The 23,923-nt window shown below is 36.6% G+C and overlaps 1 protein-coding gene across 3 annotated transcripts in view; it reads left to right on the top strand.

Moving 5' to 3' along the window:
• Window positions 1-23,923, top strand: part of FBN2 (fibrillin 2) — a 172,180-nt gene that overhangs the window by 112,228 nt on the left and 36,029 nt on the right. For all 3 annotated transcript variants that reach the window (XM_074166568.1, XM_074166567.1, XM_074166566.1), the window contains exons 24-36: window positions 416-643; window positions 3,196-3,321; window positions 5,652-5,780; window positions 7,900-8,025; window positions 8,726-8,851; window positions 9,666-9,788; window positions 9,912-10,037; window positions 11,961-12,086; window positions 13,136-13,258; window positions 14,773-14,895; window positions 16,535-16,660; window positions 19,468-19,590; window positions 19,974-20,096. In XM_074166568.1, coding sequence (XP_074022669.1) covers window positions 416-643; window positions 3,196-3,321; window positions 5,652-5,780; window positions 7,900-8,025; window positions 8,726-8,851; window positions 9,666-9,788; window positions 9,912-10,037; window positions 11,961-12,086; window positions 13,136-13,258; window positions 14,773-14,895; window positions 16,535-16,660; window positions 19,468-19,590; window positions 19,974-20,096 — 1,728 coding nt within the window. The remainder of the gene's footprint in view (window positions 1-415; window positions 644-3,195; window positions 3,322-5,651; window positions 5,781-7,899; window positions 8,026-8,725; window positions 8,852-9,665; window positions 9,789-9,911; window positions 10,038-11,960; window positions 12,087-13,135; window positions 13,259-14,772; window positions 14,896-16,534; window positions 16,661-19,467; window positions 19,591-19,973; window positions 20,097-23,923) is intronic.

The following is a 23,923-nucleotide window of genomic DNA, read 5'->3' as shown; positions in this document are numbered from 1 at the left end:
GTTTCTTGTATTATTAAATTAATTTGATAATATAAAGATAGGTAGGAATATTTTGTTTACCATGAATCGATCAATTTGTAAATAGGAATACAGTAAAAAAATGCATATGTCTGTCCTATCAAATACACACAGAAACCTAAAAAGCACAGTTCTGTCAGAATAATGGTGTATTGGATATTGGAAGGCAACAAAAGAAATGCCTGTACTTTTACATGGTACAACAGAGATCCAGAGACTTAACTATAGTGCAATATTAGCAATTTCAAATGGTTGAACTTCGTGGAAAAGTGTATAGAGTCTTGAGCAGAAATCTGTCTCCCAGAACATGTACTTGTGCCTCAGAAGTAGGTGCTTCTGAAAACCAGAAAACTTTAGCAAAGGGTAAAATGCCTATTTGTTGTTGTAAAATGAGCAGATATTCGCATGGAGCAATGCTACCTGAAATGGGATGAAGATGAGTGCATTCAGCCTGTGCCTGGCAAGTTCCGTATGGATGCCTGCTGCTGTGCTGTGGGGGCTGCCTGGGGCTCCGACTGCGAGGAGTGTCCTAAGACTGGCACCAAGGAATATGAGGCTCTGTGCCCCAGAGGTCCTGGCTTTTCCAACAGGGGAGATATTCTAACTGGCAGGCCATTTTATAAAGGTAAGGGTTCATTCTTGGATCTAAAAATGAGTTATAGGTACACCTGGGTGAGTATCCTAAGAAAATGCCAGGATTTGTGTCTATGTTTGTTATGTACTTGAGATAAGAGATGTTGTAACAATGTTTGCCTGAAAGAGCTGACCTTACAGGTTGGAAACTTTCTGCTTGCACGGTGCTCAAGATGTCACAGGAATCTAAATGAAAAGGTGCAAACTTTGAATTTGGTAAGGAGAAAAAGGAAACTACTACAAAAGGACTGAAGTGGGGCCGGGGGGGAGCTCCAGGTGATGAGAATAATAGGAAATGTGCACCTTTTTTAAGGCAGTGCTTTGCAAAGAGTGAACTGAGGGTCAGATAAAGTTCCATGAAGTCAGGGAGTTAAGATGTAAACGTAAAATATTACTAAAATTTAGCCCGGATTCTCTGAAAGAGAGACTGAAGAAGAATGAGTTTTTTCTATGGTTTGCACAATTAATAAGTGATTAAAAGGGAAGGGTGTCTTTTGCATTAAAATTATGAGGGCAATGATACTGGGGAGCTGCAGTGATGAAAAAGTAAATAAAAGCCTTTTGTCCATTTATTACTAGCTTACATTCCGGTAGAGCAAAACCAAAACTGAAGAGGCTGGAAAATGTTAAGAAACCATATCTGAGATATTTTAGGTGACTGAGATCTGAGAAGAAAAACTGTAAATTTCTGTGTGCAGAAGCTGACATGATCCAGAAGTGTTTTAGCATTTTATTTTTAAAAAGATATATTCTGAAGAGTTTGCCTTGAAATATGTTGAGTTACTTGAGAAAACTTTCAACAGATTGGACCTTTGCTTCACCATAATAAGCTCTCATTTTTACAAGTTACCATTCTCAGGCAAAGCTCTCAATGTTCAGTGGTGATTTACTAAACAAATAAGGAATTCAATAATAATAACATAATTGTTTACTTTTATTAAATTTATTTAACTAGAAATAATAAATTCCTAATTATTTAATAATAATAAAATCCCATCCCCTCCCAAGATTTTTGTAAGGATTCGCTTCTTGTTTCTGCTTTTACATTTGGACTATGCTTTTCTTCCATTCACGCTAATACATAGGAGATAGAAGTTTGTTTCATCAAAGATTATTCTTGGGTAAGGACATTCATCCAGCAAATTATATCATGGAGTGTAAGAAAAGCTCATTCAAGTTTGTAAATGCTGTTGGAGGTATGCATATGTGAGAACCTGACACATGAAAAACCCTTATTTGTCCTATGCAAGATCCTTTAACAGCCTGTTGTTATCCAGCTGTCCAGCAAAATGCATTTAGAAGAAACATTTCATTTGATATTCTACAAAAGAAAAATTACCCTTTTCTAAACTAAGCTCCAGATATCACTCTGGCAATCTCAACTTAAAAAAAAAAAACAAACACAATCAACCAGGTAATTGTTACATCTTTTACAAGCTGGATCAGGAACGCCATGAGCATTCATTGTGTTAGAAAGCAAAATAGAGCACAATACACATGTTGGCTTCGTGGGCTAAAGAGTCTCAACGTGGGGAATTTCACTGAATTTGGTTGATTGCTGATTAACATAAACTTTTAATTACTGGTCTGGGTATTGAGAAGTAAAGAAAGCATAAACAATTCAACAGGTAGGGAAGTAGCTTTTCTCCCCTACCCCCAGGCTCGGCTTCAGCACCTGTCCTCCACATTTCCTGATGCCCAGACCCCTAGTCCCATGGATGAGATAGCTGGCAGCACAGGGCCTTGGGGACACTCCAATGTTTTCTTGTTGTCACTCCTTGCTCCTTAGTCTTCTCTTTCGCTGCTCCTTCCTTGTTACTCATTTCCTGTGCCCTAGCATGGGTTTCTCCATGGGACAAAGGCCCTCAGGGGTGTTCTGCTCCAGCATGGGTTCTCCACAGCCCATGCTCCTTCAGGATGTCCGAGCCCAAGTGTGAGTGACTCATGTACTGTAGTCCATGGGGTGTGTCACTGCCCCAGCATGGATCACCTGCAGTTTGTGGTCCCTCAGGGATCTCCCTATCCCAGCAGGGGTTGCATGTGGCTCCCAATCCCTCAGAGGTGTCTCTGCCCCAGCATGCATCCTTCATGGGCCACTGTCCCCCAGGGTGTTCCTGTCCCTGCTTGGGTCACCTGTAGGCCACAGTCCCTCAGACATGTCCCTGCCCTGGCATGGTTCATACACAGCTGCAGTCCCTCAGGGGTATCCCTGCCCTGGTGTGGGGCTTTCACAGGCTGCAGTTCCTCAGGGGTGTCTCTGCCCTGACGCAGGTCCTCCAGGGGTAGCAGTCCCTCAGGCGTTCCTTCTCAGACATGGAGTTCTGCCTTCCAAGAGTGCCTCCAACAATGACCCCTCCTGCTTGCATCCACTTAATTTTTCCATTCTCCTAACCTGTGTAGGAGGAGGCTGTCTCTCCAGTCACCTGCAATATAAACCATGCCTTCTATACCCAGTACAATTGCTAAGAATGAACAGGAAATTGCCATTAATTATATATATATTTGTGCTTAAGAATGCTCTTTTCTTTTGTTTTTATTTCATAGATATCAATGAATGTAAAGTGTTCCCTGGTATGTGCATGAATGGTAAATGCAGAAACACAATTGGAAGTTTCAAGTGTAGATGTAACAATGGGTTTACTTTAGATATGGAGGAAAGAAACTGTACAGGTAAGTCTTGCATTTTCGTCAGTTTTTCCTGGAATCATAGAATAGTCCAGGTTTAAAGGGGCCTCAAAAGATCATCTGCTCCAACTTTTTGTGGGAAAGGGAGCCTAAATGAGATTATCTAGCACTCTGTCCATCTTGAAAACATCCTGTGATGGGGACTCTACCACATCCCTGGGGCGTTTTAGAGGAACTTGCACTTGTTGTACAGCTTGTTTATCTGGAAACTTAATATCATTCATTTCCTTCAGTTTCTAAGAGTTTAATCTTTGGACGGAACGGCCAACTGTCTCAAGTTTCCCTTTCAGAAAGTGATTCTTCAATAATGTAATATTCTTCTTGTACATGTACATTAGGAATGTTTTGAATTGGTGTAGAGATGCTCAGTTCATGGTCTATCAGTACAATCTGAAAAATCAATAAGAATCACCAGTGAAGCCAAGTTTAATGTTTTAACATACAGATTAACTTAATTTATATTCCTTACTCTCTGGTCTATGTATTACCAAATGAATTTAGAGACTCAACTCAAATTAATTTCATTTAGATTTGACAGCCAAGCACACACAGAGGCACCCATGCAATTCTTACATCAGTGCAACATTAACTCGAGACATGCATTTAATTTAAAACTTTAATATTTTTTTATTCGCTGCCTGGAAAAAACTGAAGCAGAAGATAAGTTTGATAGTTTTCTGGTTATGAGAACCTGGATGCCTGCATTGTGGGTGGCTCTGTCCTGAAAATGAAGGAGGTTTTTTCATACCACACAGGCATCTGTGAGTGAGCCTGAGTAATATGAAGTGTGGGTGGTAAGGCATGTTAACTGAGGTTGGTCTGGATGTTAATGTTGCCCTAGCTGGTGATTTCCTTGTTTTTATAGTGATTGCATTGATGAGAAATGCATTTAACAAACATTATTTCTAAACTAACAAGAACAGGTCAGAAAACTTCTCCCTACAAAGCTTTTTTGGTCCTGTTTTCCATTGAAAGATTGTTCTAATGAAACTGTTTCACAGAGCAGCTGTAGAGAGCCAAGTTTTATTAAATGGAAGAGGTTTTTTGTTTTAAATTAGCAACAACATGTTTTATAAAGCATACAGGAGGCCAGGTACTCTGTAACATCCCAGGCCCACCACATGGGTTACCATCCAACACCTCCACACATCTGTGTGTGAGGAATGATCTGTCTTCACCTGGAAGAAACCTGGCCATGGGGAGTGACGCAGAGGCAAAAAGAGACTCTTGAATGTGCTGAAAAAAGGGACTGTTTTGAATCTTTAGCAGTTTCTTTAGTTAAGCTTATACTTGCCTAGTTTTCTTCAGCCACTTTTGCAAATGAGTCTACTGCACAGCTCACTGACTTACTGCAAATGTGCTGATGCTCTTCTGTGTTTTCTTGCTCCATTAACTTCTTGGATGACAGAACCAATCCTATACCCTATCCTGGACTAACATCTTCATTGTTTCAAGTATTCTGTGATTTTTATTTCCTGTAAAGACTTCATGATTTCTTAATATGTAAAAATTAATGACAAAAATGAATGAAGCTGAAGGTAGAGGGTGTAGTGGAGAACACGAAACAAGGACATTGAACCCTAGTTCACCCCCAAAACACTGGGTGGGTAGTAGAGTGAGGAAGAGAGAAGTCTGGGAAGATGTGAGGAGATAATAAGTAACAGACTATCCAGTTCTTTCCAATTCTCTCCTTCAACATCATATCCATATTACAAATTTCTTTTTAGCTTCCTGCCTCACTACCAGTGTGCTTTACAAAGTCTCTTCTTTCCCTTCTGTCTTCTCCAAACCTGCTATAGTTTTCCACAGTAAGTTTCATTCAAAATTAACTAATAAGATAACCAGTGAACTGTAAATCTAGCTTTCAAATGAGCTACTTTAATTCCTAATGGAAAAGGTATATTTAAGCTTATAATGCTGTTACTGGATAAATGTTTTTAGCAATTTAATATCAATGGCACAGTAGTCATGGAGTCAATTGGTGCCTCTGTAGTAATTAACAACTCAAAATTTGTTACAGTTAGTAATTTCCTTAGAAATTTAACCTTAAATTACATTTGATGGAAGCCTGTTTGTTACATAGTTTCAGCTATAGTTGTGAGCTCTGAAAGCATTGCATTATGAATCTTTCACAAGGTGTTTCATGTAATCAGATATTCTGTTAAATAAGAAGTGAATTTAATTTTTCTCTGCTGATTTATATACTATATAAGACTTCTGTAGAGTTAATTTATAATGGTAAGTTGTTCTGTGAAAAGCAGGATAACCTTAAACTCTATATTTGATTTTTCTACCTCTCCATTGCTGTAAAATAGACATTGATGAGTGCCGGATCTCTCCAGACTTATGCGGAAGTGGTACTTGTGTCAACACTCCCGGAAGCTTTGAGTGTGAATGCTTTGATGGTTACGAAAGTGGATTTATGATGATGAAGAACTGTATGGGTAAGTGTTGCCAGGATGACCTGGAGATGGTCCATTGACTGTACAAAGCCTGACTGTACTATACTTACTCTGCTCCACTGAACACTTCGTACATGTAATTATTGTGACATCTTGAACAAGTGAGACCAATACACAGTTTGTAGGACAAATAAGTGAACTATGCATACAGCTTTGCTTGTTCTTTTTGCTAATTACTTTTACACATTTCTGTATAGATATTTTAGAATGGCAGCAACTATTTGTTCATATAGTTTAAAAATGGCTAACGAGGTATCCAAACATTTGGTACACTTAGGAATTGAAGGCTGGAGTTTCAGAAGTAGTGTGGTTTCACTTTTCCTTGATTCTTCTAGGATTCAAGAAATTCTGAGAACATTTCCTGAAAAATCACATCTCTTTAATCTGTCTGAAGTTGTAAGAATAGATATGGAGACACCAAAAGTTATGAGCCACCTAAAAAAATCTTGAGTTAGTATTTTGGAGTACTTAATGAAATACATCATGAAATATATAATGAAAATGACAAGTCTGAGATTCTCATCTTAATGAGGCTGAATGGGTCCTCCTCCTTGCCGTTCCTGAAGATTGGATTGACATTTTCCTTCCTCCCACCCTAAAGATCCTTACCTAGTTTCCACGACCTTTCAAAGATGTTCAGAAGTGGCTTCAAAATGACATTGGCCAGCTCCCTCTCAGCACTCATGGCTCTTTTCCATGCGCTTTGTCACCAGCTCCCTTTCCCCATTTTCCCTGATCTCTTTGCTACTGCTGTTATACCCTTCACATCCCTTGCCAGGGTCGACTCCTGGTGGCTTTGGCTTTCCTAATCCCATCCCTGCACGCTCAGACAGTGCCTCTATTTCTCCTGCATCACCTGTCCCTGCTTTTGCCTATTTTATGCTTCATTTTTGTGTTTGAGTTTTGACAGAAGCTTTTGTGCTTGTAATTGAACTCAAATGCCTCTGTGTATCAGGCCATGCAGGCCTCCTGTCACCTTTACTTGATTTCCTGCAACTTGTGATACTTTTAGACTCCAAAAGTCAGCAAAAAATCATTGCCTGAGTCACAGACGAGCATAATAAAGACAAAAAACTGTGGAAACTGAATAGCCTTCATGAAAGACAAGACAGAGTACAAATGCAGAGAATCAGTACAGGGGCAGGGAAGCAAGATGTGAGATAAATAAGCAGAGAGTGAGGCTGTAAGAAGATAAATGACTTCTCAATGGCCTTTTGCAGGAGCTAAGGAAGGGAGGGCTTAATGTTCAATGAAGACATTTTGGAGCTGCAAGGTCTGTCCAAGCAGAACTATAACAAAAAGAATGTTGAATTCAGTCATCAGGCAGTTTCTGCCCTCACATGAATAACCTGGAAAATCCAGTGATACCTTGGCTAAATTCTCAGGCTAGTGAAAGATAACACTAGTCTACCTGTCTGAATAAAAGTCTCTAGTTTCAAGGTTAGGTAGCCGTGATGCTTCCTGGGAGTCCAAAAGTATGAGTGCATCCTGCACCTTGAACATCTTTTGGTCGTATTTCTCTTCAACCACATCTACGGTGGTAGCTATTTTTATCAGGTTTGTGAGTCAAATATTCAGTTTGCCATTATAAGCTGTAGCAAGCATTTTTCTCAGTCACACAATGACATATGCAGGGGTTGATCAAACTGAATAGCCATTTAGTTAAAAATTTACACATGCATCCCCATTAATAGCACCCATAGACCACATTTTCAATGCATACATAAATGCATGTCTGGTTGCATTAAGAAACACTTTTTTGAAAGTTTCATCACATTAATATGTTGTTCTAAATTGCAATCATCCAAACAGTTGCTGTCTTTTCTTGTGTCCTGTGTCTCCTAGAATACTTAATTTTGAATGATGAATTTCTGGTTTTCTTGAGGGAAAAATACCTGGGTTTAGAGTTAATAATGTATAGTGTTTTGTTTGCCCTGTTATGCAGCATGAGGAAAGGAGCAGCACTGAAGCAGGGCTTCATTGAAGCAGTGCTTTTATTTTTGACCTCCAGATTCTGTCACTTACAGACACTGAGAAATGCTTTTCTCTTTGTTGCTCCTTAGTAATGATCTTATATTTGTTTATCATGGCTTCTTCACAGATATTGATGAATGTGAACGCAACCCCCTGCTGTGTAGAGGTGGCACATGTGTGAACACCGAAGGCAGTTTTCAGTGTGACTGTCCTTTGGGACATGAGCTGTCACCATCACGTGAGGAATGCATAGGTGAGTTTCAACTCAGAATAGTAGTCTTCAGCTTTCTAAGAAGAATGCTCATTTCTGCTATGGAAACTTCTTGTCTCTGGGAAAGACGGGGTCTCAGAAATATACAAATTCATGCTTCTCCTTTATATGAGTATCTTCAAATTAAAACCTTATAACAGATCCTGTAAAATCTCCGGTGCCCTTAACACTGTTGACTGCAAAAAGGACTATTTTACCGGGCCTCTTGGGGCCTATTTAGCAACCCAAATGACTGTACCACTCAAGCTGGCAACTTTCAAGTAAAATACATACACACACAAAGTGAACTTCATTCCTACAATCACATATTGACATGCAGCTCACCTTTGTGCACATAATTCACCAAATTCTTGAAAAAAAATGCAGAAACCATAATACATATTATCTCTTTGGTTTCTGTGTTTGATCCATAATTGCTTCAGAGTTCGTTTAAGCCCACACACTGTACAGTTAATGCTCACAGACCAGAAAAACACAGGATAAACCTTTGGATACTGTCTTATACATGCTGTTCAGGGCCCCATACCTTGAATTAGAAAACAGTAAGAACAAGAAAGAGATTAGAAAAAGCCTGAAAGCCACCAGATTAAAATATTACCTCTCACACCCTTTCCCTGGCATTTGAGCACTTACAGTCTGTGTTCTGAATAACAAGTAATTGATATGAATGATTCTTTTTCAGATGTAAATGAGTGCTCATTAAGTGACAGTCTTTGCAGAAATGGCAAGTGTCTGAACATGGTTGGAACATACCAGTGTTCCTGTAACTCTGGGTATCAGGCCACTCCTGACAGACAAGGCTGCAGGGGCAAGTATTGTACAACTTCAGTTATTTATTTGTGTTTCAGCGTGTATTGTTTCATCTGTCTTTGTTTTTATTTAATTTCATACCTTCCTTTCGAAACTGAGCAGGGCCATCTTATCTGCTGTTAGGCATATCATGAACTATTCGAACCTAAGAAACATAAAGAAGGTACAAAAAGGTTATTCTGTGTTGAACTCTGCAGAATAGTTTAAGAAAAAAATTTTATGGCACTACTCCACTGAAATCAGAGGCTTGAGCTAACAACCAGAAAATATTGAATTATTACTTGATCAAGCAAGAAGAGCCCCAGACATTGATAGTTCCTCTTTCAGTTTTTCTCCTTATTGTATATATTTCTTAAACCCTTCACTGTAGTAATACTGAATTATGTGGTTGTCATCACATTGCTAAGGAAAACTGGAGTACTGAAAGTTTTTTTATTTGTTGGTTTTGTTTATTTTTTTGTAAAAATACAAATTTGTGCTGCATTACGAGTTTAATGAAACCTGAGTTTCTCAGGGCTTTTCTTTCTTTCCTTTCCACATGTTGCCCTTTGTAGTTTTTTTTTACATTCCTAGTAATGCATATGAACAAAAGCAACAAATAAAAATATCCATGTGCTCCCACAGATGAAAATGCAATTGAAAGAGAGATATAAGCAAAACATATGAACAAAATATAAATCAGACAATAGAGTGAGAACTAAAATTCAGAATCATATTACTGATAAACTCTTTCACCTGCTAAGTAAAATGGCAAGAGAAGATGATTTTTCCTTATAAAAGTGGACTGACTGTTACTAATGTTGCTTCCCCAGATATTGATGAGTGTATGATAATGAATGGAGGCTGTGACACCCACTGCACTAACTCAGAAGGCAGCTATGAATGTAGCTGCAGTGATGGCTATGCTCTAATGCCAGATGTCAGGACATGTGCAGGTACGTTTTAATATCTTAAAAGTTCCAACATCATATCTTTCAGCCAATATGAACATGGTATTATTTTAGCCGATCCATACCAGAATGACAGAATTACTGCCTGCTTTTTTTTTTTTTCCCCAGATATTGATGAATGTGAAAACAATCCAGATATCTGTGATGGTGGGCAATGTACTAATATTCCAGGGGAATATCGCTGTCTCTGTTACGATGGATTTATGGTTTCTATGGACATGAAAACTTGTATTGGTAGGTAGCTGTACACACCAAATTTAATGCAAGTCTAAAAATTCTGCAGCTAATAGTTTCTGATATTCTGCTGAATCCTTGAAAGTGGGAATTGAAACTATGTATATTATTAAAAAAAAAAAAATCTGTAGATCTTTCTTGCCTATCACTATAGGTATCAGGAAGGGAAAAAAAATAATTGAAAAGTCCATAAAGATGAATCAAATCACATAGTTCCAAAAAATAGGAGTGATTTAACTGCAATGATACGATTCCTCTAAAACGTCTCTGTTGAGAAGAGGTTATTTGAGTGTCCCAGCATTTTCTTCTGTCTGTTCTAAATGTTTTAGTTTATTCCCTCAACTACAGAAAGTTATCATGAATAATTATAAAGGAAATGAAAATAAAAGTGTCTCCTCAAATTAACCTAGCCCATTTAGTTTATCTGGGTGTTTATATGAAGTTCTTACCTTTTACATTTAATGTGAAGTTTCATATGTTTCATATTTTAAGATTATTTTGGCTATAGTAATAACATCTTTTTGTTTTGTGAGCATCTGTCAAACAAACCTTTATTTCACATATGTGCACGCTCACACAGACACACACAGGGGAGAAACTAGTTATATGTAATGCTGAACAAAGACGTCCTGACCTGGTTTTATCTCCTTTCTTCCATAATTAGAGATGAATTTAAGATTTTCTTTTTACCTTCACTTTTCTGTTATTCCAGGTTCTTGTTTTCAGTTTTGCGCACATATTCCATGTTTATGCAACCAACTAGAAAGTTTAGAATGGATCTTTTCAATAATTCTTCATATTAGCCGTGCTAGTAGCTGTAAAACCAGAATACTTTTTTCATTTTAAACACAACTGCTCTTAAATGTTCTTCTGTAGGAAACCAGTATCTGATAGTAAGGTTAGAAACCTGCAGTAAGTGTGAATTTCTGCCATGTATGTAATTGCTTTCATTGCTAACAGCATCGTTGAGTTTGTAAAAAAGCCTTGGGGTAACTACAGTTTCTTACTGGACTTAACACTACTTTCAACAAAGTACTTGATTTTTTTTCAGCAGAAATATTTGAAGTATCTTGTATCTATTTCACAGTATGTGAAATTAGATGATCTTTGTCATTGAACTAGTATAAAACTGGAGCTATTTGAATAAAGTCAAAAAGTTGACATAGACGTAACTCATAATAAGACTACGTTTTAACTACAAGTTCTTAACCAGGTCTTCAGTTATAAACTACCTATCTTTCGAACAAGGTAAATTCTGAAATAAAAGCCTTATAGTATAATTGAAAGCCAATATTGAAGATTTAGCATGCAGTATAAGAATCTACAACACAGTTCAGCTACATACTACATTATTCTTTACTAGAAGCTTTTTCCAAATGGAAAGTTTTCATCATATATGCAACACTAAGTGAAATTGGGAAGAAGAGGTAGACATCAGTATCAAACTTTCCTCTCTCTTGAAACTTCAGTCTGCATCAAGCCAGCAATTGTTGAGCAGTCACATTGTTGAGGTGTCTGGGAAGGGAGTCTGGCAAAAAAGCACATCTACAGCCACGATGCCCTGTTTTTCCTTGTGACATTTTTTTAGTTTGGTTGTGAGAAAACTTCTTTGGTTGTGGTTTGTCACTTGTTCTTTCTGCAAGGGTCCTTCCCCACTCCACCTGCAGCTTGACTTCTTCAGTGTTACCTTTGTGGTGGCTTTTTGTCTTAATATGTGCTAGAGATAGCTCTAACTTTTGGAAGCATGTCTGCTCAAGGGTGTGCTCTTAATGTCTCTGCTCTTTACCCTCTCCCAAATCAGCTTTCAGCAACACCATTAGGACAATGGTTCTTTTTACCGGAATGAAAGTATTCGGAAAAGACAAAGTATGCTGTTAAATAACAGTAATGTTCAACTAATAATGAATTTATGTGCATTTACAGATGTGAATGAATGTGATTTGAATTCCAACATCTGTATGTTTGGGGAGTGTGAAAACACTAAAGGGTCCTTCATTTGTCACTGTCAGCTAGGATATTCAGTCAAGAAAGGAACCACTGGATGCACAGGTAAAGCAAATTTCTGGCATATATGTCATGGTGCACACATAACTTGGCTTTCAGATAAAATAAATGCATAAATGTTCATATACAAGTGAGAGATCAGTACCTGTACATAGTAGTAAATATAAAAGTAAGTATTTTACGTTTGTTAGCATGTATCCAAAGTTTGAAAATGTATGTTCCTTGACCAGTATCGATATAATATGAGGCCCATTACATAACTTTAACTTTAAAGGCAAAGCTTTTATCAGTATAAATTGGGGGAATATCTGTGTTATGAAACATAGCTTGGGTGGGCATAGCTGCATTTGTATTGGTAGTATTTTATCCATACTCATTTGTCATATATACTGAAAGTATGAACTCATCTGTCAACTAAAGCTGCAGGAAATGACCCTGTAGTCTAAGAACAGGACAAAATACACAAAAAAAAAGTAAAAGAAAAGAATGGAAAAAAAGTGGTGATGTAACAGGGAAAGTATATGCCATCCTTCAACCCATGCTAACAAATTTCAAATAATCAAAGTCAGTCATTTTCAAACTGTGACTTCCTGTGATAATTAAGCAGTACTTTGCCTTCTGCAAGCTGTATCCACTGCTCAGGAAGCTAAGTTCATCCAAAATTATTCTTCTGGGAAAGCTGGCAGAATTTCTCCTATAATTTGGTCTTTAAGAATTTTTTCCATAGTTACTAAAATCTTGGACTAATCGTTTTTATAACTGAAACATGCCTGTACACCCAAAGGTCTCATCCCATTTTTTGACATATAAAGATCAACCTATGTATTATGTCTGGAAAATAGCTTTAATTTCAAACTGAAAGCAGACTAATTTTGTCATGTTTACAAAAAACAAAATGAAAATAGGAGTTTCACTATTTTTTATTAATGTGTAATATGAAGTAATTTGCTTGAATTTTTCTGTAGTCTTAAACATTTGTTTTTTAAGGAACTGCAAACACATACAGTGGAAATAAGTAACATGTAAAACGAACATAATTTGCAATATTTCAGTGCTCCTGGTGTAAATACTAATAGTTTATTTTGTGCTTTTAGATGTAGATGAGTGTGAAATTGGTGCTCACAACTGTGACATGCATGCCTCGTGTATCAATGTACCGGGAAGTTTTAAATGTAGTTGCAGAGAAGGATGGGTTGGAAATGGCATTAAATGTATTGGTAAGTATTGGAAAATAAAGCTTTTCACTTTTTGCTTTCTTTTTTTTTTTCTTTAATAAAAGCATGTAATGTGACTGTGTGATTACTCTATTAGAAAAAAATATTCTTTTATCTGCTGCACTCTGTGGACAGATGTGTATGCAAGGTTCTTATGGTTCAGGGGTTTGGTTTTCTGAGATAAAAACTGGCTTTGTCTCAGAAGCCTGTCTGTATAATATTTTACTGAGTTAACTATGTATTTTACAAAGTTTACATACAACTGCTAGAATGTGCAAAATAAAAAAAAAAAAGTCAGAAATAAAATGGAATTTGTTTTGTGATTTCCTGCCAGCAAGATACAATTTCTGTTACTTAATACCATTTTTTTTGTAAATGTCCTGTACTATATCTACTTTATAGGCTCTAATATAAAGCAGATTGGACTCAAGGTATGGGAAACTTGATTCTACTTTTGCTGGGCTGCTAGAGGTGCATCATGTCCCCTTGCCTTCATTTTTTAGTTTGATGTGTAAAAGACTGTAATATTTACCTTCTTTCAGAACATTTTGGGATCTATGGAAGAGGAGCTTGATTTAAGAAATAGGCTGTATTGGTGTAATAATGTGAAAGAAAAAGCACCATATAATAAGATTTTACTGCAGGCCAGATTTTCTAAGCTTTTTTAAGCCATATCTGAGAAAAAGGGGAAGCCCCCCTCATCCTTTAATTTAATTAACCTTTTATTATCCTTTAATTAAAAATATGTGAGGTTCTACTCAGTAAACAAGAAGTCCCATTTGAAGGCGAAATCTTTAAAAAGTTTTTCCAGCAGCATCCTCGTAATTAGAATAGCTCCTGTCATCAGAGTGTTCTTCCAGGAGACCACTCTGCAGATTGGTAAGAGGGGACTCTTGGCTACCCCATAGCGCTAGCTAGTGTGACTCATATGTCATGGACCTGTATGGCCATTTCCATCAAACATGCCCTAGAGGGGAAGTAAAGCCTTTTCTTTTTTCTTTCCTTCTCCTTCTCCTTCTCCTTCTCCTTCTCCTTCTCCTTCTCCTTCTCCTTCTCCTTCTCCTTCTCCTTCTCCTCCTTCTCCTTCTCTTTTTTCATCCAAGTTGACATCCAAGTACATAAGAAAGCTTGCATTAACTTTTATGGGGTCACATTATTGTCACATTCTTCTGTTACTTGAGAAGATTCTCCAAATCTATGGCAGATTTTCACCTCACTATATTTCTTTGGTTTATTGTTAACTAATTTTGAATTCTGGTTCTTTAACAGGATATTAACGTTCAAGTAACAAGTCAGCTGATTTCCATCTGTTGCTTGGAAACATTTTACACAATCCCATACATTTTAATTTAGAGGAAAAATTTTTAAATGAAATCACCATAGATTAACCCTGTATCTTTCCTGTTCTTCCAACAAGAGAACTTTTGCAGTTGCGCTTGTTAACTTGACAGTTAATTGTAAGCAAAGTATACTAATTGCTCTGTTCCTGCTTGCACTCTCTTGCCCCTGATTTGCAGATCTTGATGAATGCTCCAATGGGACCCACCAGTGCAGTGTGAACGCTCAGTGTGTGAACACCCCAGGGTCATACCGTTGTGCCTGTGCAGAGGGATTTACTGGGGATGGATTTACTTGTTCTGGTAAGAATTTTCTGTGAAAGCTGACTTGCCAGTGGTTGTTTCTGTTGTATGGAAGCTTTGCAAATCAGATCTAAGCTCAAAGTTCAAGATAATAAATGCAAAAGTGTCTTTTAAGTTCAGGATTCTTCCCATCTGCTGAAGAAATGCTAACAAAGGCAACTGGTTGTTCTTTTTATTTGTGTGGCAATTTGGACCCCCTGGGCCCATTTGTTGGGTGAAGTTTGTGTCTGCTTCTTCCTCCTCTTCATGCCAATTTTTTTGAATGTGTTTCTGCTGCTTGCAGCAGCAGTCTCTGGTCAAGAACACAAAACACCAGCTCTGTGTCATGGTTCCTGTCTTGTAGGCCAGGTCTGTATCTGGCAGGGAAGGCATCATCTGTTTTCCCCTCACTATGTTAGTTGAACAGGATTTAATCATTAACATAGGACTTTTTAAAAGAAAAATTAAAGTCCAAAAATATTTCCCATGATCTCTGCATTTAAATTTGTTGGTAAATGCTCCCTAGTAAGAATGAACATTGTTTAGCACACAGCAAGTGATTAATAATAAACTGATGTGTACAAGATTATGTAAAGTGTAAAGATTTTATAATAAACATTAATGACTGAGTATTGAGTTACTGTGTTATTTATTATTTACAGCATGGAGATGCAAAGGTATCTCTGCTCTTGACTTCTAACATGTCCTATATGTAGTCAGCAAGTCTGAAGGTTTGAAGGAGTGCATCCTAATGATAGTGAAATACCTAGAAACTAATGTGAATGCATTCATTATTAGCTAACTTGCTAATTTTAAAATCAAGATTAATTTACACCTTAATAACACAGTCTTATGATTAGTATTGTAAGTTTTTCTTATTTTAGAATAAGGGTGTTCGAATACTATTGCTTTATGAGTTTTAAGTTTGTGGTTAATGAACAAGAACTTTCATCCCTATTATTAACACACTATGTGTCAGATCTGCTTTTTAAAAGACCAGGTGGGATACTAGGGACTGACTAATAAAATTAAGAAAGTATATTTAAAATTTTTTTGGACAATCATAAGCATATCTGACAAAATTATGAGTCCTTATGATGACTGCAATGGTGAATGCCTTCCTTGGTCTTTTTGCTCTTTCATAGCTGTTAAAAAAATCACTTTTGGGGCATACTAGAAGAATCTCCAGTAGTGTGGAAATCGTAGTTGTAATGTTCATAATCCTCAACATTTTCTAAAATGCATATGAAAATAATTTTCTATGTATGATTAACTTAAGAAAATTTGCCTTTTGAATGTGTTTTATGTCAAAGTAACATAGCAATATATACCAGGAGACAAAGTTTTGACTTTGTAAGCACAATTTTCAACTTATTTGTCAAAGCTATTAGTACTGAATCTGAAAACCACGCAACGTTAAAAAAAATAAATCTGTTAATGAAAAATAAGGAGTAAGGAATCATGACAGAGTAAAAGAAGTAATTTTGGAAATTACACTATATCTGCTTTTCTGCATTCTGTCAATTTACTTAATCTTCAGTAAATGCTTTGTTTTATATCAACAATACTCATTAGAAATATTATTTTGAATATGAAGATAATTTTATTTGTATTTTGCTAGTGAAACATGTAGTTTCAAAGAATTTTCTGTGTCCCACAGATGTTGATGAGTGTGCAGAAAATGTTAATCTGTGTGAAAATGGACAGTGTTTGAATGTCCCTGGTGCCTACCGTTGCGAATGTGAGATGGGATTCACTCCCGCCTCAGACAGCAAGTCATGCCAAGGTAAGCCACTGGTACTTCAGGTTCATTTTCTGAGTTTGAATTGGCTGCTATAAAGCAAACAACAAGATGTGCTGGAAGGACCACAACCTGGAAGCAGAATATTCAGCACATGCTTCATATGTAAGTAATTTCTTCAAGCAAGGATTATTTTGCAGTGTGAATTATGTCGAAAGTAGCTTTCATCTTTTTATGAAGTTTTCCTGACCTTGGTCCAAAATCCCAGAGTAGGGCTTTGGCTCAGTAATTTTGGTTTTTTTAATTATTTCTCTTCTTTTTGTCACTAGTGATTAGTGTGTGGAAAATCCTGTGGTCATCACTGTGTTGTTTAATGTGTTTACGTAGGAAACACAAATTGCATTAAGTGACCTCATTTTAAAATAAGTGTTTTTAGGAAAACTGAAGTAGGCGAATCACTGCTCTATTTGACAAGTTTGCAACACTTCTTAAAATGCATACTGGAGATTTTTTATCATCACCGTTTCACTCTCAATATTGTACCAGATCATCTGAAGTGCAAAAGGAATTATTGTTTTACTAGTCCAATTCATCTTCTATTCCCTGTTGTGTTCTTATGTCTTTTTTTGTTATTGTTTAATATAAGAGAACTGTATATTACATAAACTCCTTTTAGCTGGTGTTGCAAAGCTTTTTAACTTACTTCATATTTAATAGCAGAAACCTCATAATGTCTTAGGAAATTAAAATTCTTGATCAGACACTAAGAACAGATTCCAAAATGTAGCCTCTAAAATTCAGTCCATAAGTTGGTATGTTCAAACATTCAGGTGTACATGTATGAGTCAGACTTCTAGCTGTAGAAAAATTGCAGATGCTTCTGAAAAATAAGCTAAACAACTCTTTTGGTCAGATCTGTTAATACTTGCCAAGTATTGTCAATCATCTTTACTGAATTTCTCAGTGCAGCTCAGGTAGTTAGTCATATTATAGGCATGCCAATATTCTAATAAAAATCCCCAAATAGGTATCAGCCACAATGTTTTGAAAAACAATATTATTCTAATTCTTGGGCAGCAGGTTGCCAACATTTGGCTTTTCAATTGGTCCACAATGGTGCCCTGTAAAATAAATTGAAAAATGCTTGGTATATTGCTGTATTATTGTGATTCGAATGGAGATCTGAAAGCATTCCATAGATTAAATTATGCTGTCGGAGAACTAAAAAATCTGGGTGCTGAATACTTAAAAGAAATTACCTTTACGGTTTTTTTTTTAAGTTGATATATTAATTTGTCCTATGCTAAGACGTCTCCTTGGCTGATCTCTGCAATCAAGGGACAAAATCTAAAGCCTGGATTTTGTGCAATTATTGTAATACAAATAATTAATTAATTTTCTTCAGAAATCCCTTGAGATGTCAGTGCATTAGCTTCTCAATGATAAAGTTTGTCTGTAACTTTATAAAGCTTCACCTGAACACTAGTTATGTTCATGACCTGATTTGGAGGTCATTCTATGGCTGTAATCAAGGTACTTAGAAACCTTCCTTTAATTTCCAGTTTAAATGTACTCAGGACTGTTGGCTATAAGGCATTTATCTTAAATTTCATTTTCCCTTAAACATTTATCTCTCTCTCCCCCTCAAAAGTTACCCTTTCTCATATGTTCCTATGAAGAGACATTATATCACTTCTCAAGCTTTGACTAAGGCAAGCAAGACAAGTTCAAAATAGATATTTCATTATGCTAATCATTTTCATGTCCCTTTTTTACACCTCGTCCAGTTTTAGTTCATCACTCTTGAACAGAGCACTGTACACAGAATTTCAAATGAAGATTTAGCCATGCACTGCAAAATGGTATTAATGCTTTCAACTTTCCCGTCCCTGCTAAAAATGTCTCACTAGTACATGCTAGAGTTGTATTAGCCTTTTGCACAGCTGCTTTATTTTGGCAACTTAAAAGTCTTGCTATCAGACAAGACAACCCCCCTATGAAGAGGTTTTTTTCCCTCTTTAGTTACCTTCAGCTCGGAAGTCCTTCTAGTCTGTGGCTAAGACCATATCTTTGCACTCTGTTCTTTTAATATTTAACTCCTTTCCTAGCACTGTAGTAGACAGTCATCTAATTTTCTGTCAGTGTCTTTCAACTTTATTTCATCTTCAATTTATGTGAGCACACAGGCAGTCTTTTACATGCATTTTAGCTCACTATATATATAGTTACTATAGAACTGGTTTAATGTGGGCTTAAGAAATAGATATTTCCTATGGAATAAGTATAGATAGATAGAACAGATAGTTATAAAGATATATAGATAATTCTTCCTTCCTATATTCCTTTTCCCTTTCTCCAAGAAGGTACAAATAACTGCTGATGCCTGCTCCCTTTCTTTCTTCTTAGTATACTTTTTTTCCCTGAGAATGGCATTTTGAAATCTTACTTACTATTAGTAAGAAATGTTGCAGACTATGAGCTAGGAAATGACTGACACATTCACATTTCAGTCATCAAAATGAAGTGTTACACTTCATTTTGTTTAATGCACATTTTGAAAGGAACTTTCTGGCTTTTTGACTTAGCTTTCATTTTGAATCCTGAGAAATTAGTTTCGCTATTTTTACTTCACACTAGGTAAAACAGGAATAAGTAACAAGCAGCTTAATGGAGAATGCCTCACAAATCCCTAGCTATAGCATTTTACACAAAACCAAAAGTGATTACTCAGTGTTGCTTTTTTAAATATTTAAGTTGCACGTGTCCTCATTTGCTTTTAGTAGTACAACACACTACTGTACTATTAACATGGTAATGATATGTAACCTTCTGTTCTCAATATATTCCTTCAGATATTGATGAATGCTCCTTCCAGAACATATGTGTATTTGGCACCTGTAATAATCTACCAGGAATGTTTCATTGTATCTGTGATGATGGCTATGAACTAGATCGAACCGGGGGAAATTGTACAGGTATATATCTTTCGTTCAGAAGTATGTCAAGGCTTACTTTTTTTTTTAATCTCACCCAGTTAATTTAAAGATTAGTTCACAAAACATGCATTGCATTCTCTTAAAACAATGAGAGTGGATTTTTCCCCACTAAACAAGTGATGTGTAGAATTGCATACTTTGGAGTTGGTTTAAGAATGGAACAAAAAGAATGGCTTCTTAAATATGCAGCAGTACAAAGGTTATTCCAAACTGTTTGAAGAATTATTAGTAGTTCTTTTGTTCAATTTCAGCTAAAATTCACTTGAATTTGAAATTATCTTGCCTATTTTGTCTTAAAAAGCAAAATTATTCTTCATCTCTCTCCAGTGAGCAGATTTGTAAATGTAACCTTCCTATTTTAGATATCGATGAATGTGCCGATCCCATTAATTGTGTTAATGGTCTTTGTGTAAATACTCCTGGAAGGTATGAGTGTAATTGCCCTCCAGACTTCCAGCTGAATCCTACTGGAGTGGGTTGTGTGGGTAAGTAAAAGCTCTGAACTATTACTTTAGAAATCATAGTCATGGTGACTGTTTTGATGCAAATGAGGGTAGAAAGATAGAAAAATTATACTTCTACAAGCTGCGTATCTTGTTATATAGTTTTCTAGAGATGGAGTTAATTAATTTAACTGAATAACGGTGTTTATACTTTCTTTAAAATACACCTTTTTTAAATGTGTAAAAGCATATATTATCTGCATTTCCATTCTCCCGACAGTCAATAATTCTCATTTAAAGAACTGAATTTTTTAATCTGAGATGTGTCTTGGGACTGATTTATGTGTTCAGCTTAAGTCTAAACTGGAATTTAAACTGGTTGTGGTATCATTTTGGCAGGAAACAAAGTAAAAGACATGTTTCACTGTAGTTTACGTAATTCTGTCTGGGTTACAGAGACTTAAAGTTATTTTTCATTACTTTTCCCCCTCGTTACATGATATGGGACTGTCATGTGTTTAGAGTATATACTAACAGTCTAGGGAAGTTTTTGGGTAAGCGAAGGGTTGAGAGAGGGGCTAACGTTCAGTCATAAGGATTTGATCCTGGGAAAGCCTTATAACTTTTTCTTTGGGAAGACTCAAATTCTCCTGAATTGGTAGTTAGAACTCTGTCCGTTTTCTAAATGTTTACAATAATACTACACTGTGGTCACAAATAAATCTTCTAAGCAAATAATTTCTAAAGAAATGCAGGTTTCCTTCAGAACAAATTTTATTGTTTATCTTTTCCATGTTCCTCCATTTTCTGCCTGTGAATATTCTCTGTTACTTGTCTGGATGCTAGAAACAAGTCCTGCTTGAGACCTTTAGATGTCCACCATAGTCTTGACCAATTTATTCTAAAACTTTAAACTGAGATTTTTAAAGATTAAGTGAATTTATGTAATCTGTTCCTATTAAATTGGAAACCTGTGTTTCTGTCTCCCATAGACTCTTCTGACAATTCCTGCCATAATACTTTTCTTCTGCAGTTGCAGTCTGACTTTAGATTTTAGCTTTGCCTCAGCTGAAGATTCAGTGAAAGCAATAAAATCCTGCCTTTTTAGCTTCCCTTCTGCAGCACATAACTATAAAGATACTCATTCTTTCCTAAAACCAGATGCTGTGTGTGATCAGCCCTGCAAGCCCTGAATTATGACCAGAGAATTTAAGCTTATGAAGCTTATGAGAATGAATTGTCCTACTGCTAGCCAGACTTGTGTGTCACTAAAAAATGGAAGTTTGGGTTGGTACTGTACTTTGGGACCAGTTGTCCTAATGACATTTTTGGCAGGGGTCCCATGTTTACTCAAAGATGCTTCCACAGTGGAAGGGAACATACTCAAGGGTAAATCCAGCAACACTACAGTCCCAAATGAGAGAGCAAGCCCTCTCTCTCCGAAGAAAAAATGTTGTATAAGAAAGTGGTGGAAAGATTATTTGACCCTTCCCTATTTCTGTCCTGAGGAAATACTACTTGGGCTGTCCCTCTCTGATACAAAGACTCTTTTCCCTTGTGTAAGAAGCATTTTTAGTTTCTCAATGACTGATTGTACAGGAAAGAGACTCCCAAGGCTCAGCCCCCTGAGTAAACATGGGGTTTGGGGTTTTTTCAAGTTCAGTTTCAGACAGTGGCAGAACTGGAATCCACTTACCTGTCTGTGGGAGGAGTTGCAAGCCTTGGGTGGAGACTTTCCATCTCTCTACAGCCTGATTCTATGACAAAGTGCAAAAAAATACTCAGTGAACATTCAGCTTTTCTTTTTACCAGGGGCAAGCAAAGCCTCTGGTTCCCATGATGTATCATCAGAGTGAGGTAATAGGAATAAAGACCTAATCCACGAATGCAATAACACTTTAGTGCCTGGTTTTTTTAGAAGCCCTTGAAGAGAATGGGCACCATGTCCAACTAAAAACATACTAGTTACACTATTTTATACAATTGTAGACATTGTTAGGTTTTGATTTTTTTTTTCTTTCACCAGCTGTTTTCATTTATAATATTTCCAGAGGGTTAAATAACTTTGCACAAGAAGTGGAAACAGAGAGTTACCACTCCAATGCAGCTTTACTAGTTCTGGGTCTACATTTGGTATGCTTTGGGTAATATCTACGTTACCGACTTACACAGTCAAAAGAGAGAACTGAGATTCAATTTGCTTGTGATCCTTTATAGTCTCAGGACTGCAATTCCAAATAGCAGCTTTACTTGCAATGATGTTTATGTCACTGGCACATGGTAAAATATTACCAAATTTTCATTCTAAGCTTGTAGTCATTTGAAAAAAAAAACAACACAGAGGCTAATAGACCTCACCAAGAAAAAGTAAAGCTTCTTGCTTCTGGAGTACACAAGTTGTGCTGAAGAATGTTCCAGAAATTTCTTGTCACAGGACAGCAGCTTCTGGCTCTCTTCAATAGCACTATCTCTTGCACGCTTGAGCAAAAAAGGCAGAGGAATGTAAATTCCAGCTCCTTTCAGAAGAAACAGAAATATTATCCTTGGCAAAGAGGAACATGGTGCCGTGTCAAGACAGTTCATGTGAGGAGTAAACTAAAACCTAAAACCCTTGATGGACTCGATATTGATATTCTGCTAGAGAATTCCAGGCCTTCGTTCCAAAGTCTATCATCTCCTATTGTTCTTAATGGGCCTGAGGTCTTGGGCTGAAGCCCTCTTCCAAAATGGTCATTGTTTTTCACTTTTCCCAAGAAAAAGGAAGCCAAATCTCTTCTTGGCTTCTTTTAAAAGGCAGATGTCTTGTCTTGTCACAAGTAGAGAGAAGCATGCAGTTCCTCTGAGAACAGGAGGAGATAGGTATTCTCAGAATAACCATGTTTGGGTACTTTCAGCTCAAGTCCACAATAAGAACAAAAGGATGTGCCCTTTTAAAAAGGCAGTTCATTTTACTCTCTTTGAACATTTTCTTAAAAAAAAAAAACGAAAAGGGCTTCCACTCTAACATAACCAGTGATCTCAGGTATATCTTGCTTCTAGGGAATACAGATACCCTGCTTGAAGTTTCTTCTCTTTTCTTCAGAAGGTCAGAGGTAGAGAATACATATGTTTCTGCCGTGCAATTCTTAACTGAGTATTTTAGCTTTACAACAGCATGCATTTCTGGTGAGATGCTGAAATCTGTTGAGAATATGTGGGGCCCAGGAACACCCTCCTTTTCCACAATCTCTGCTACAGTATGCTCTTAAAACTGTGCAGAAAGATTCACCCAAACTTGTCTATTGATGCTTAAATTTGAATAAATATAAATCCTTTGGAAATCTTGAAGGTTTTCTCCTGATTGATTTTAAGACCCTTTAAAAAAATATTCAGTCAAAATTAATGGGAAGTTGTGTTTTTGTATTATACACATTTAACTAACTTGAGAATCTTGAGGACAACAATTCAGAAAGTTGCCTTCAAGTTTTTTTCATAGATACATCCCAAACCTCTGGATAATTGAAAAACCCAAGACATTTGTTAAACTCTGGAAATTTGGAAAGTATGAACTACCCGCATTTATTATACTGCATACATTTTACTCTGTGTAAATTGCTAAGGCTGTAGCATCTGGCACTTGATGCAAGCAGTAAGTTAAAATGTGATATTTTGCATCTCCCAAATGCATTTAGGAAATAATTCAAAAATTAATTTATTAGTTTCTTAGCCATACCATTAACAGAAATAGTAAAAATACAAAAAAAAAAAAAAAAAGATACTGCAGCCTTTATACCACGGATTTATAAAAAAAAAAAAAAAAAAAATTGAGTGGGTTTCTGTGTTCTCTGGAGGCAACCTTTGATAGGAACTTAATTCATAGAAATGATCTT

The sequence above is a fragment of the Numenius arquata genome, chromosome Z, assembly GCF_964106895.1.
Source record: "Numenius arquata chromosome Z, bNumArq3.hap1.1, whole genome shotgun sequence".
Lineage (NCBI taxonomy): Eukaryota > Metazoa > Chordata > Aves > Charadriiformes > Scolopacidae > Numenius > Numenius arquata.
The sequence above is the reverse complement of the archived record's forward strand: the minus strand, read 5'-3'. Positions and strand labels throughout refer to the sequence as shown.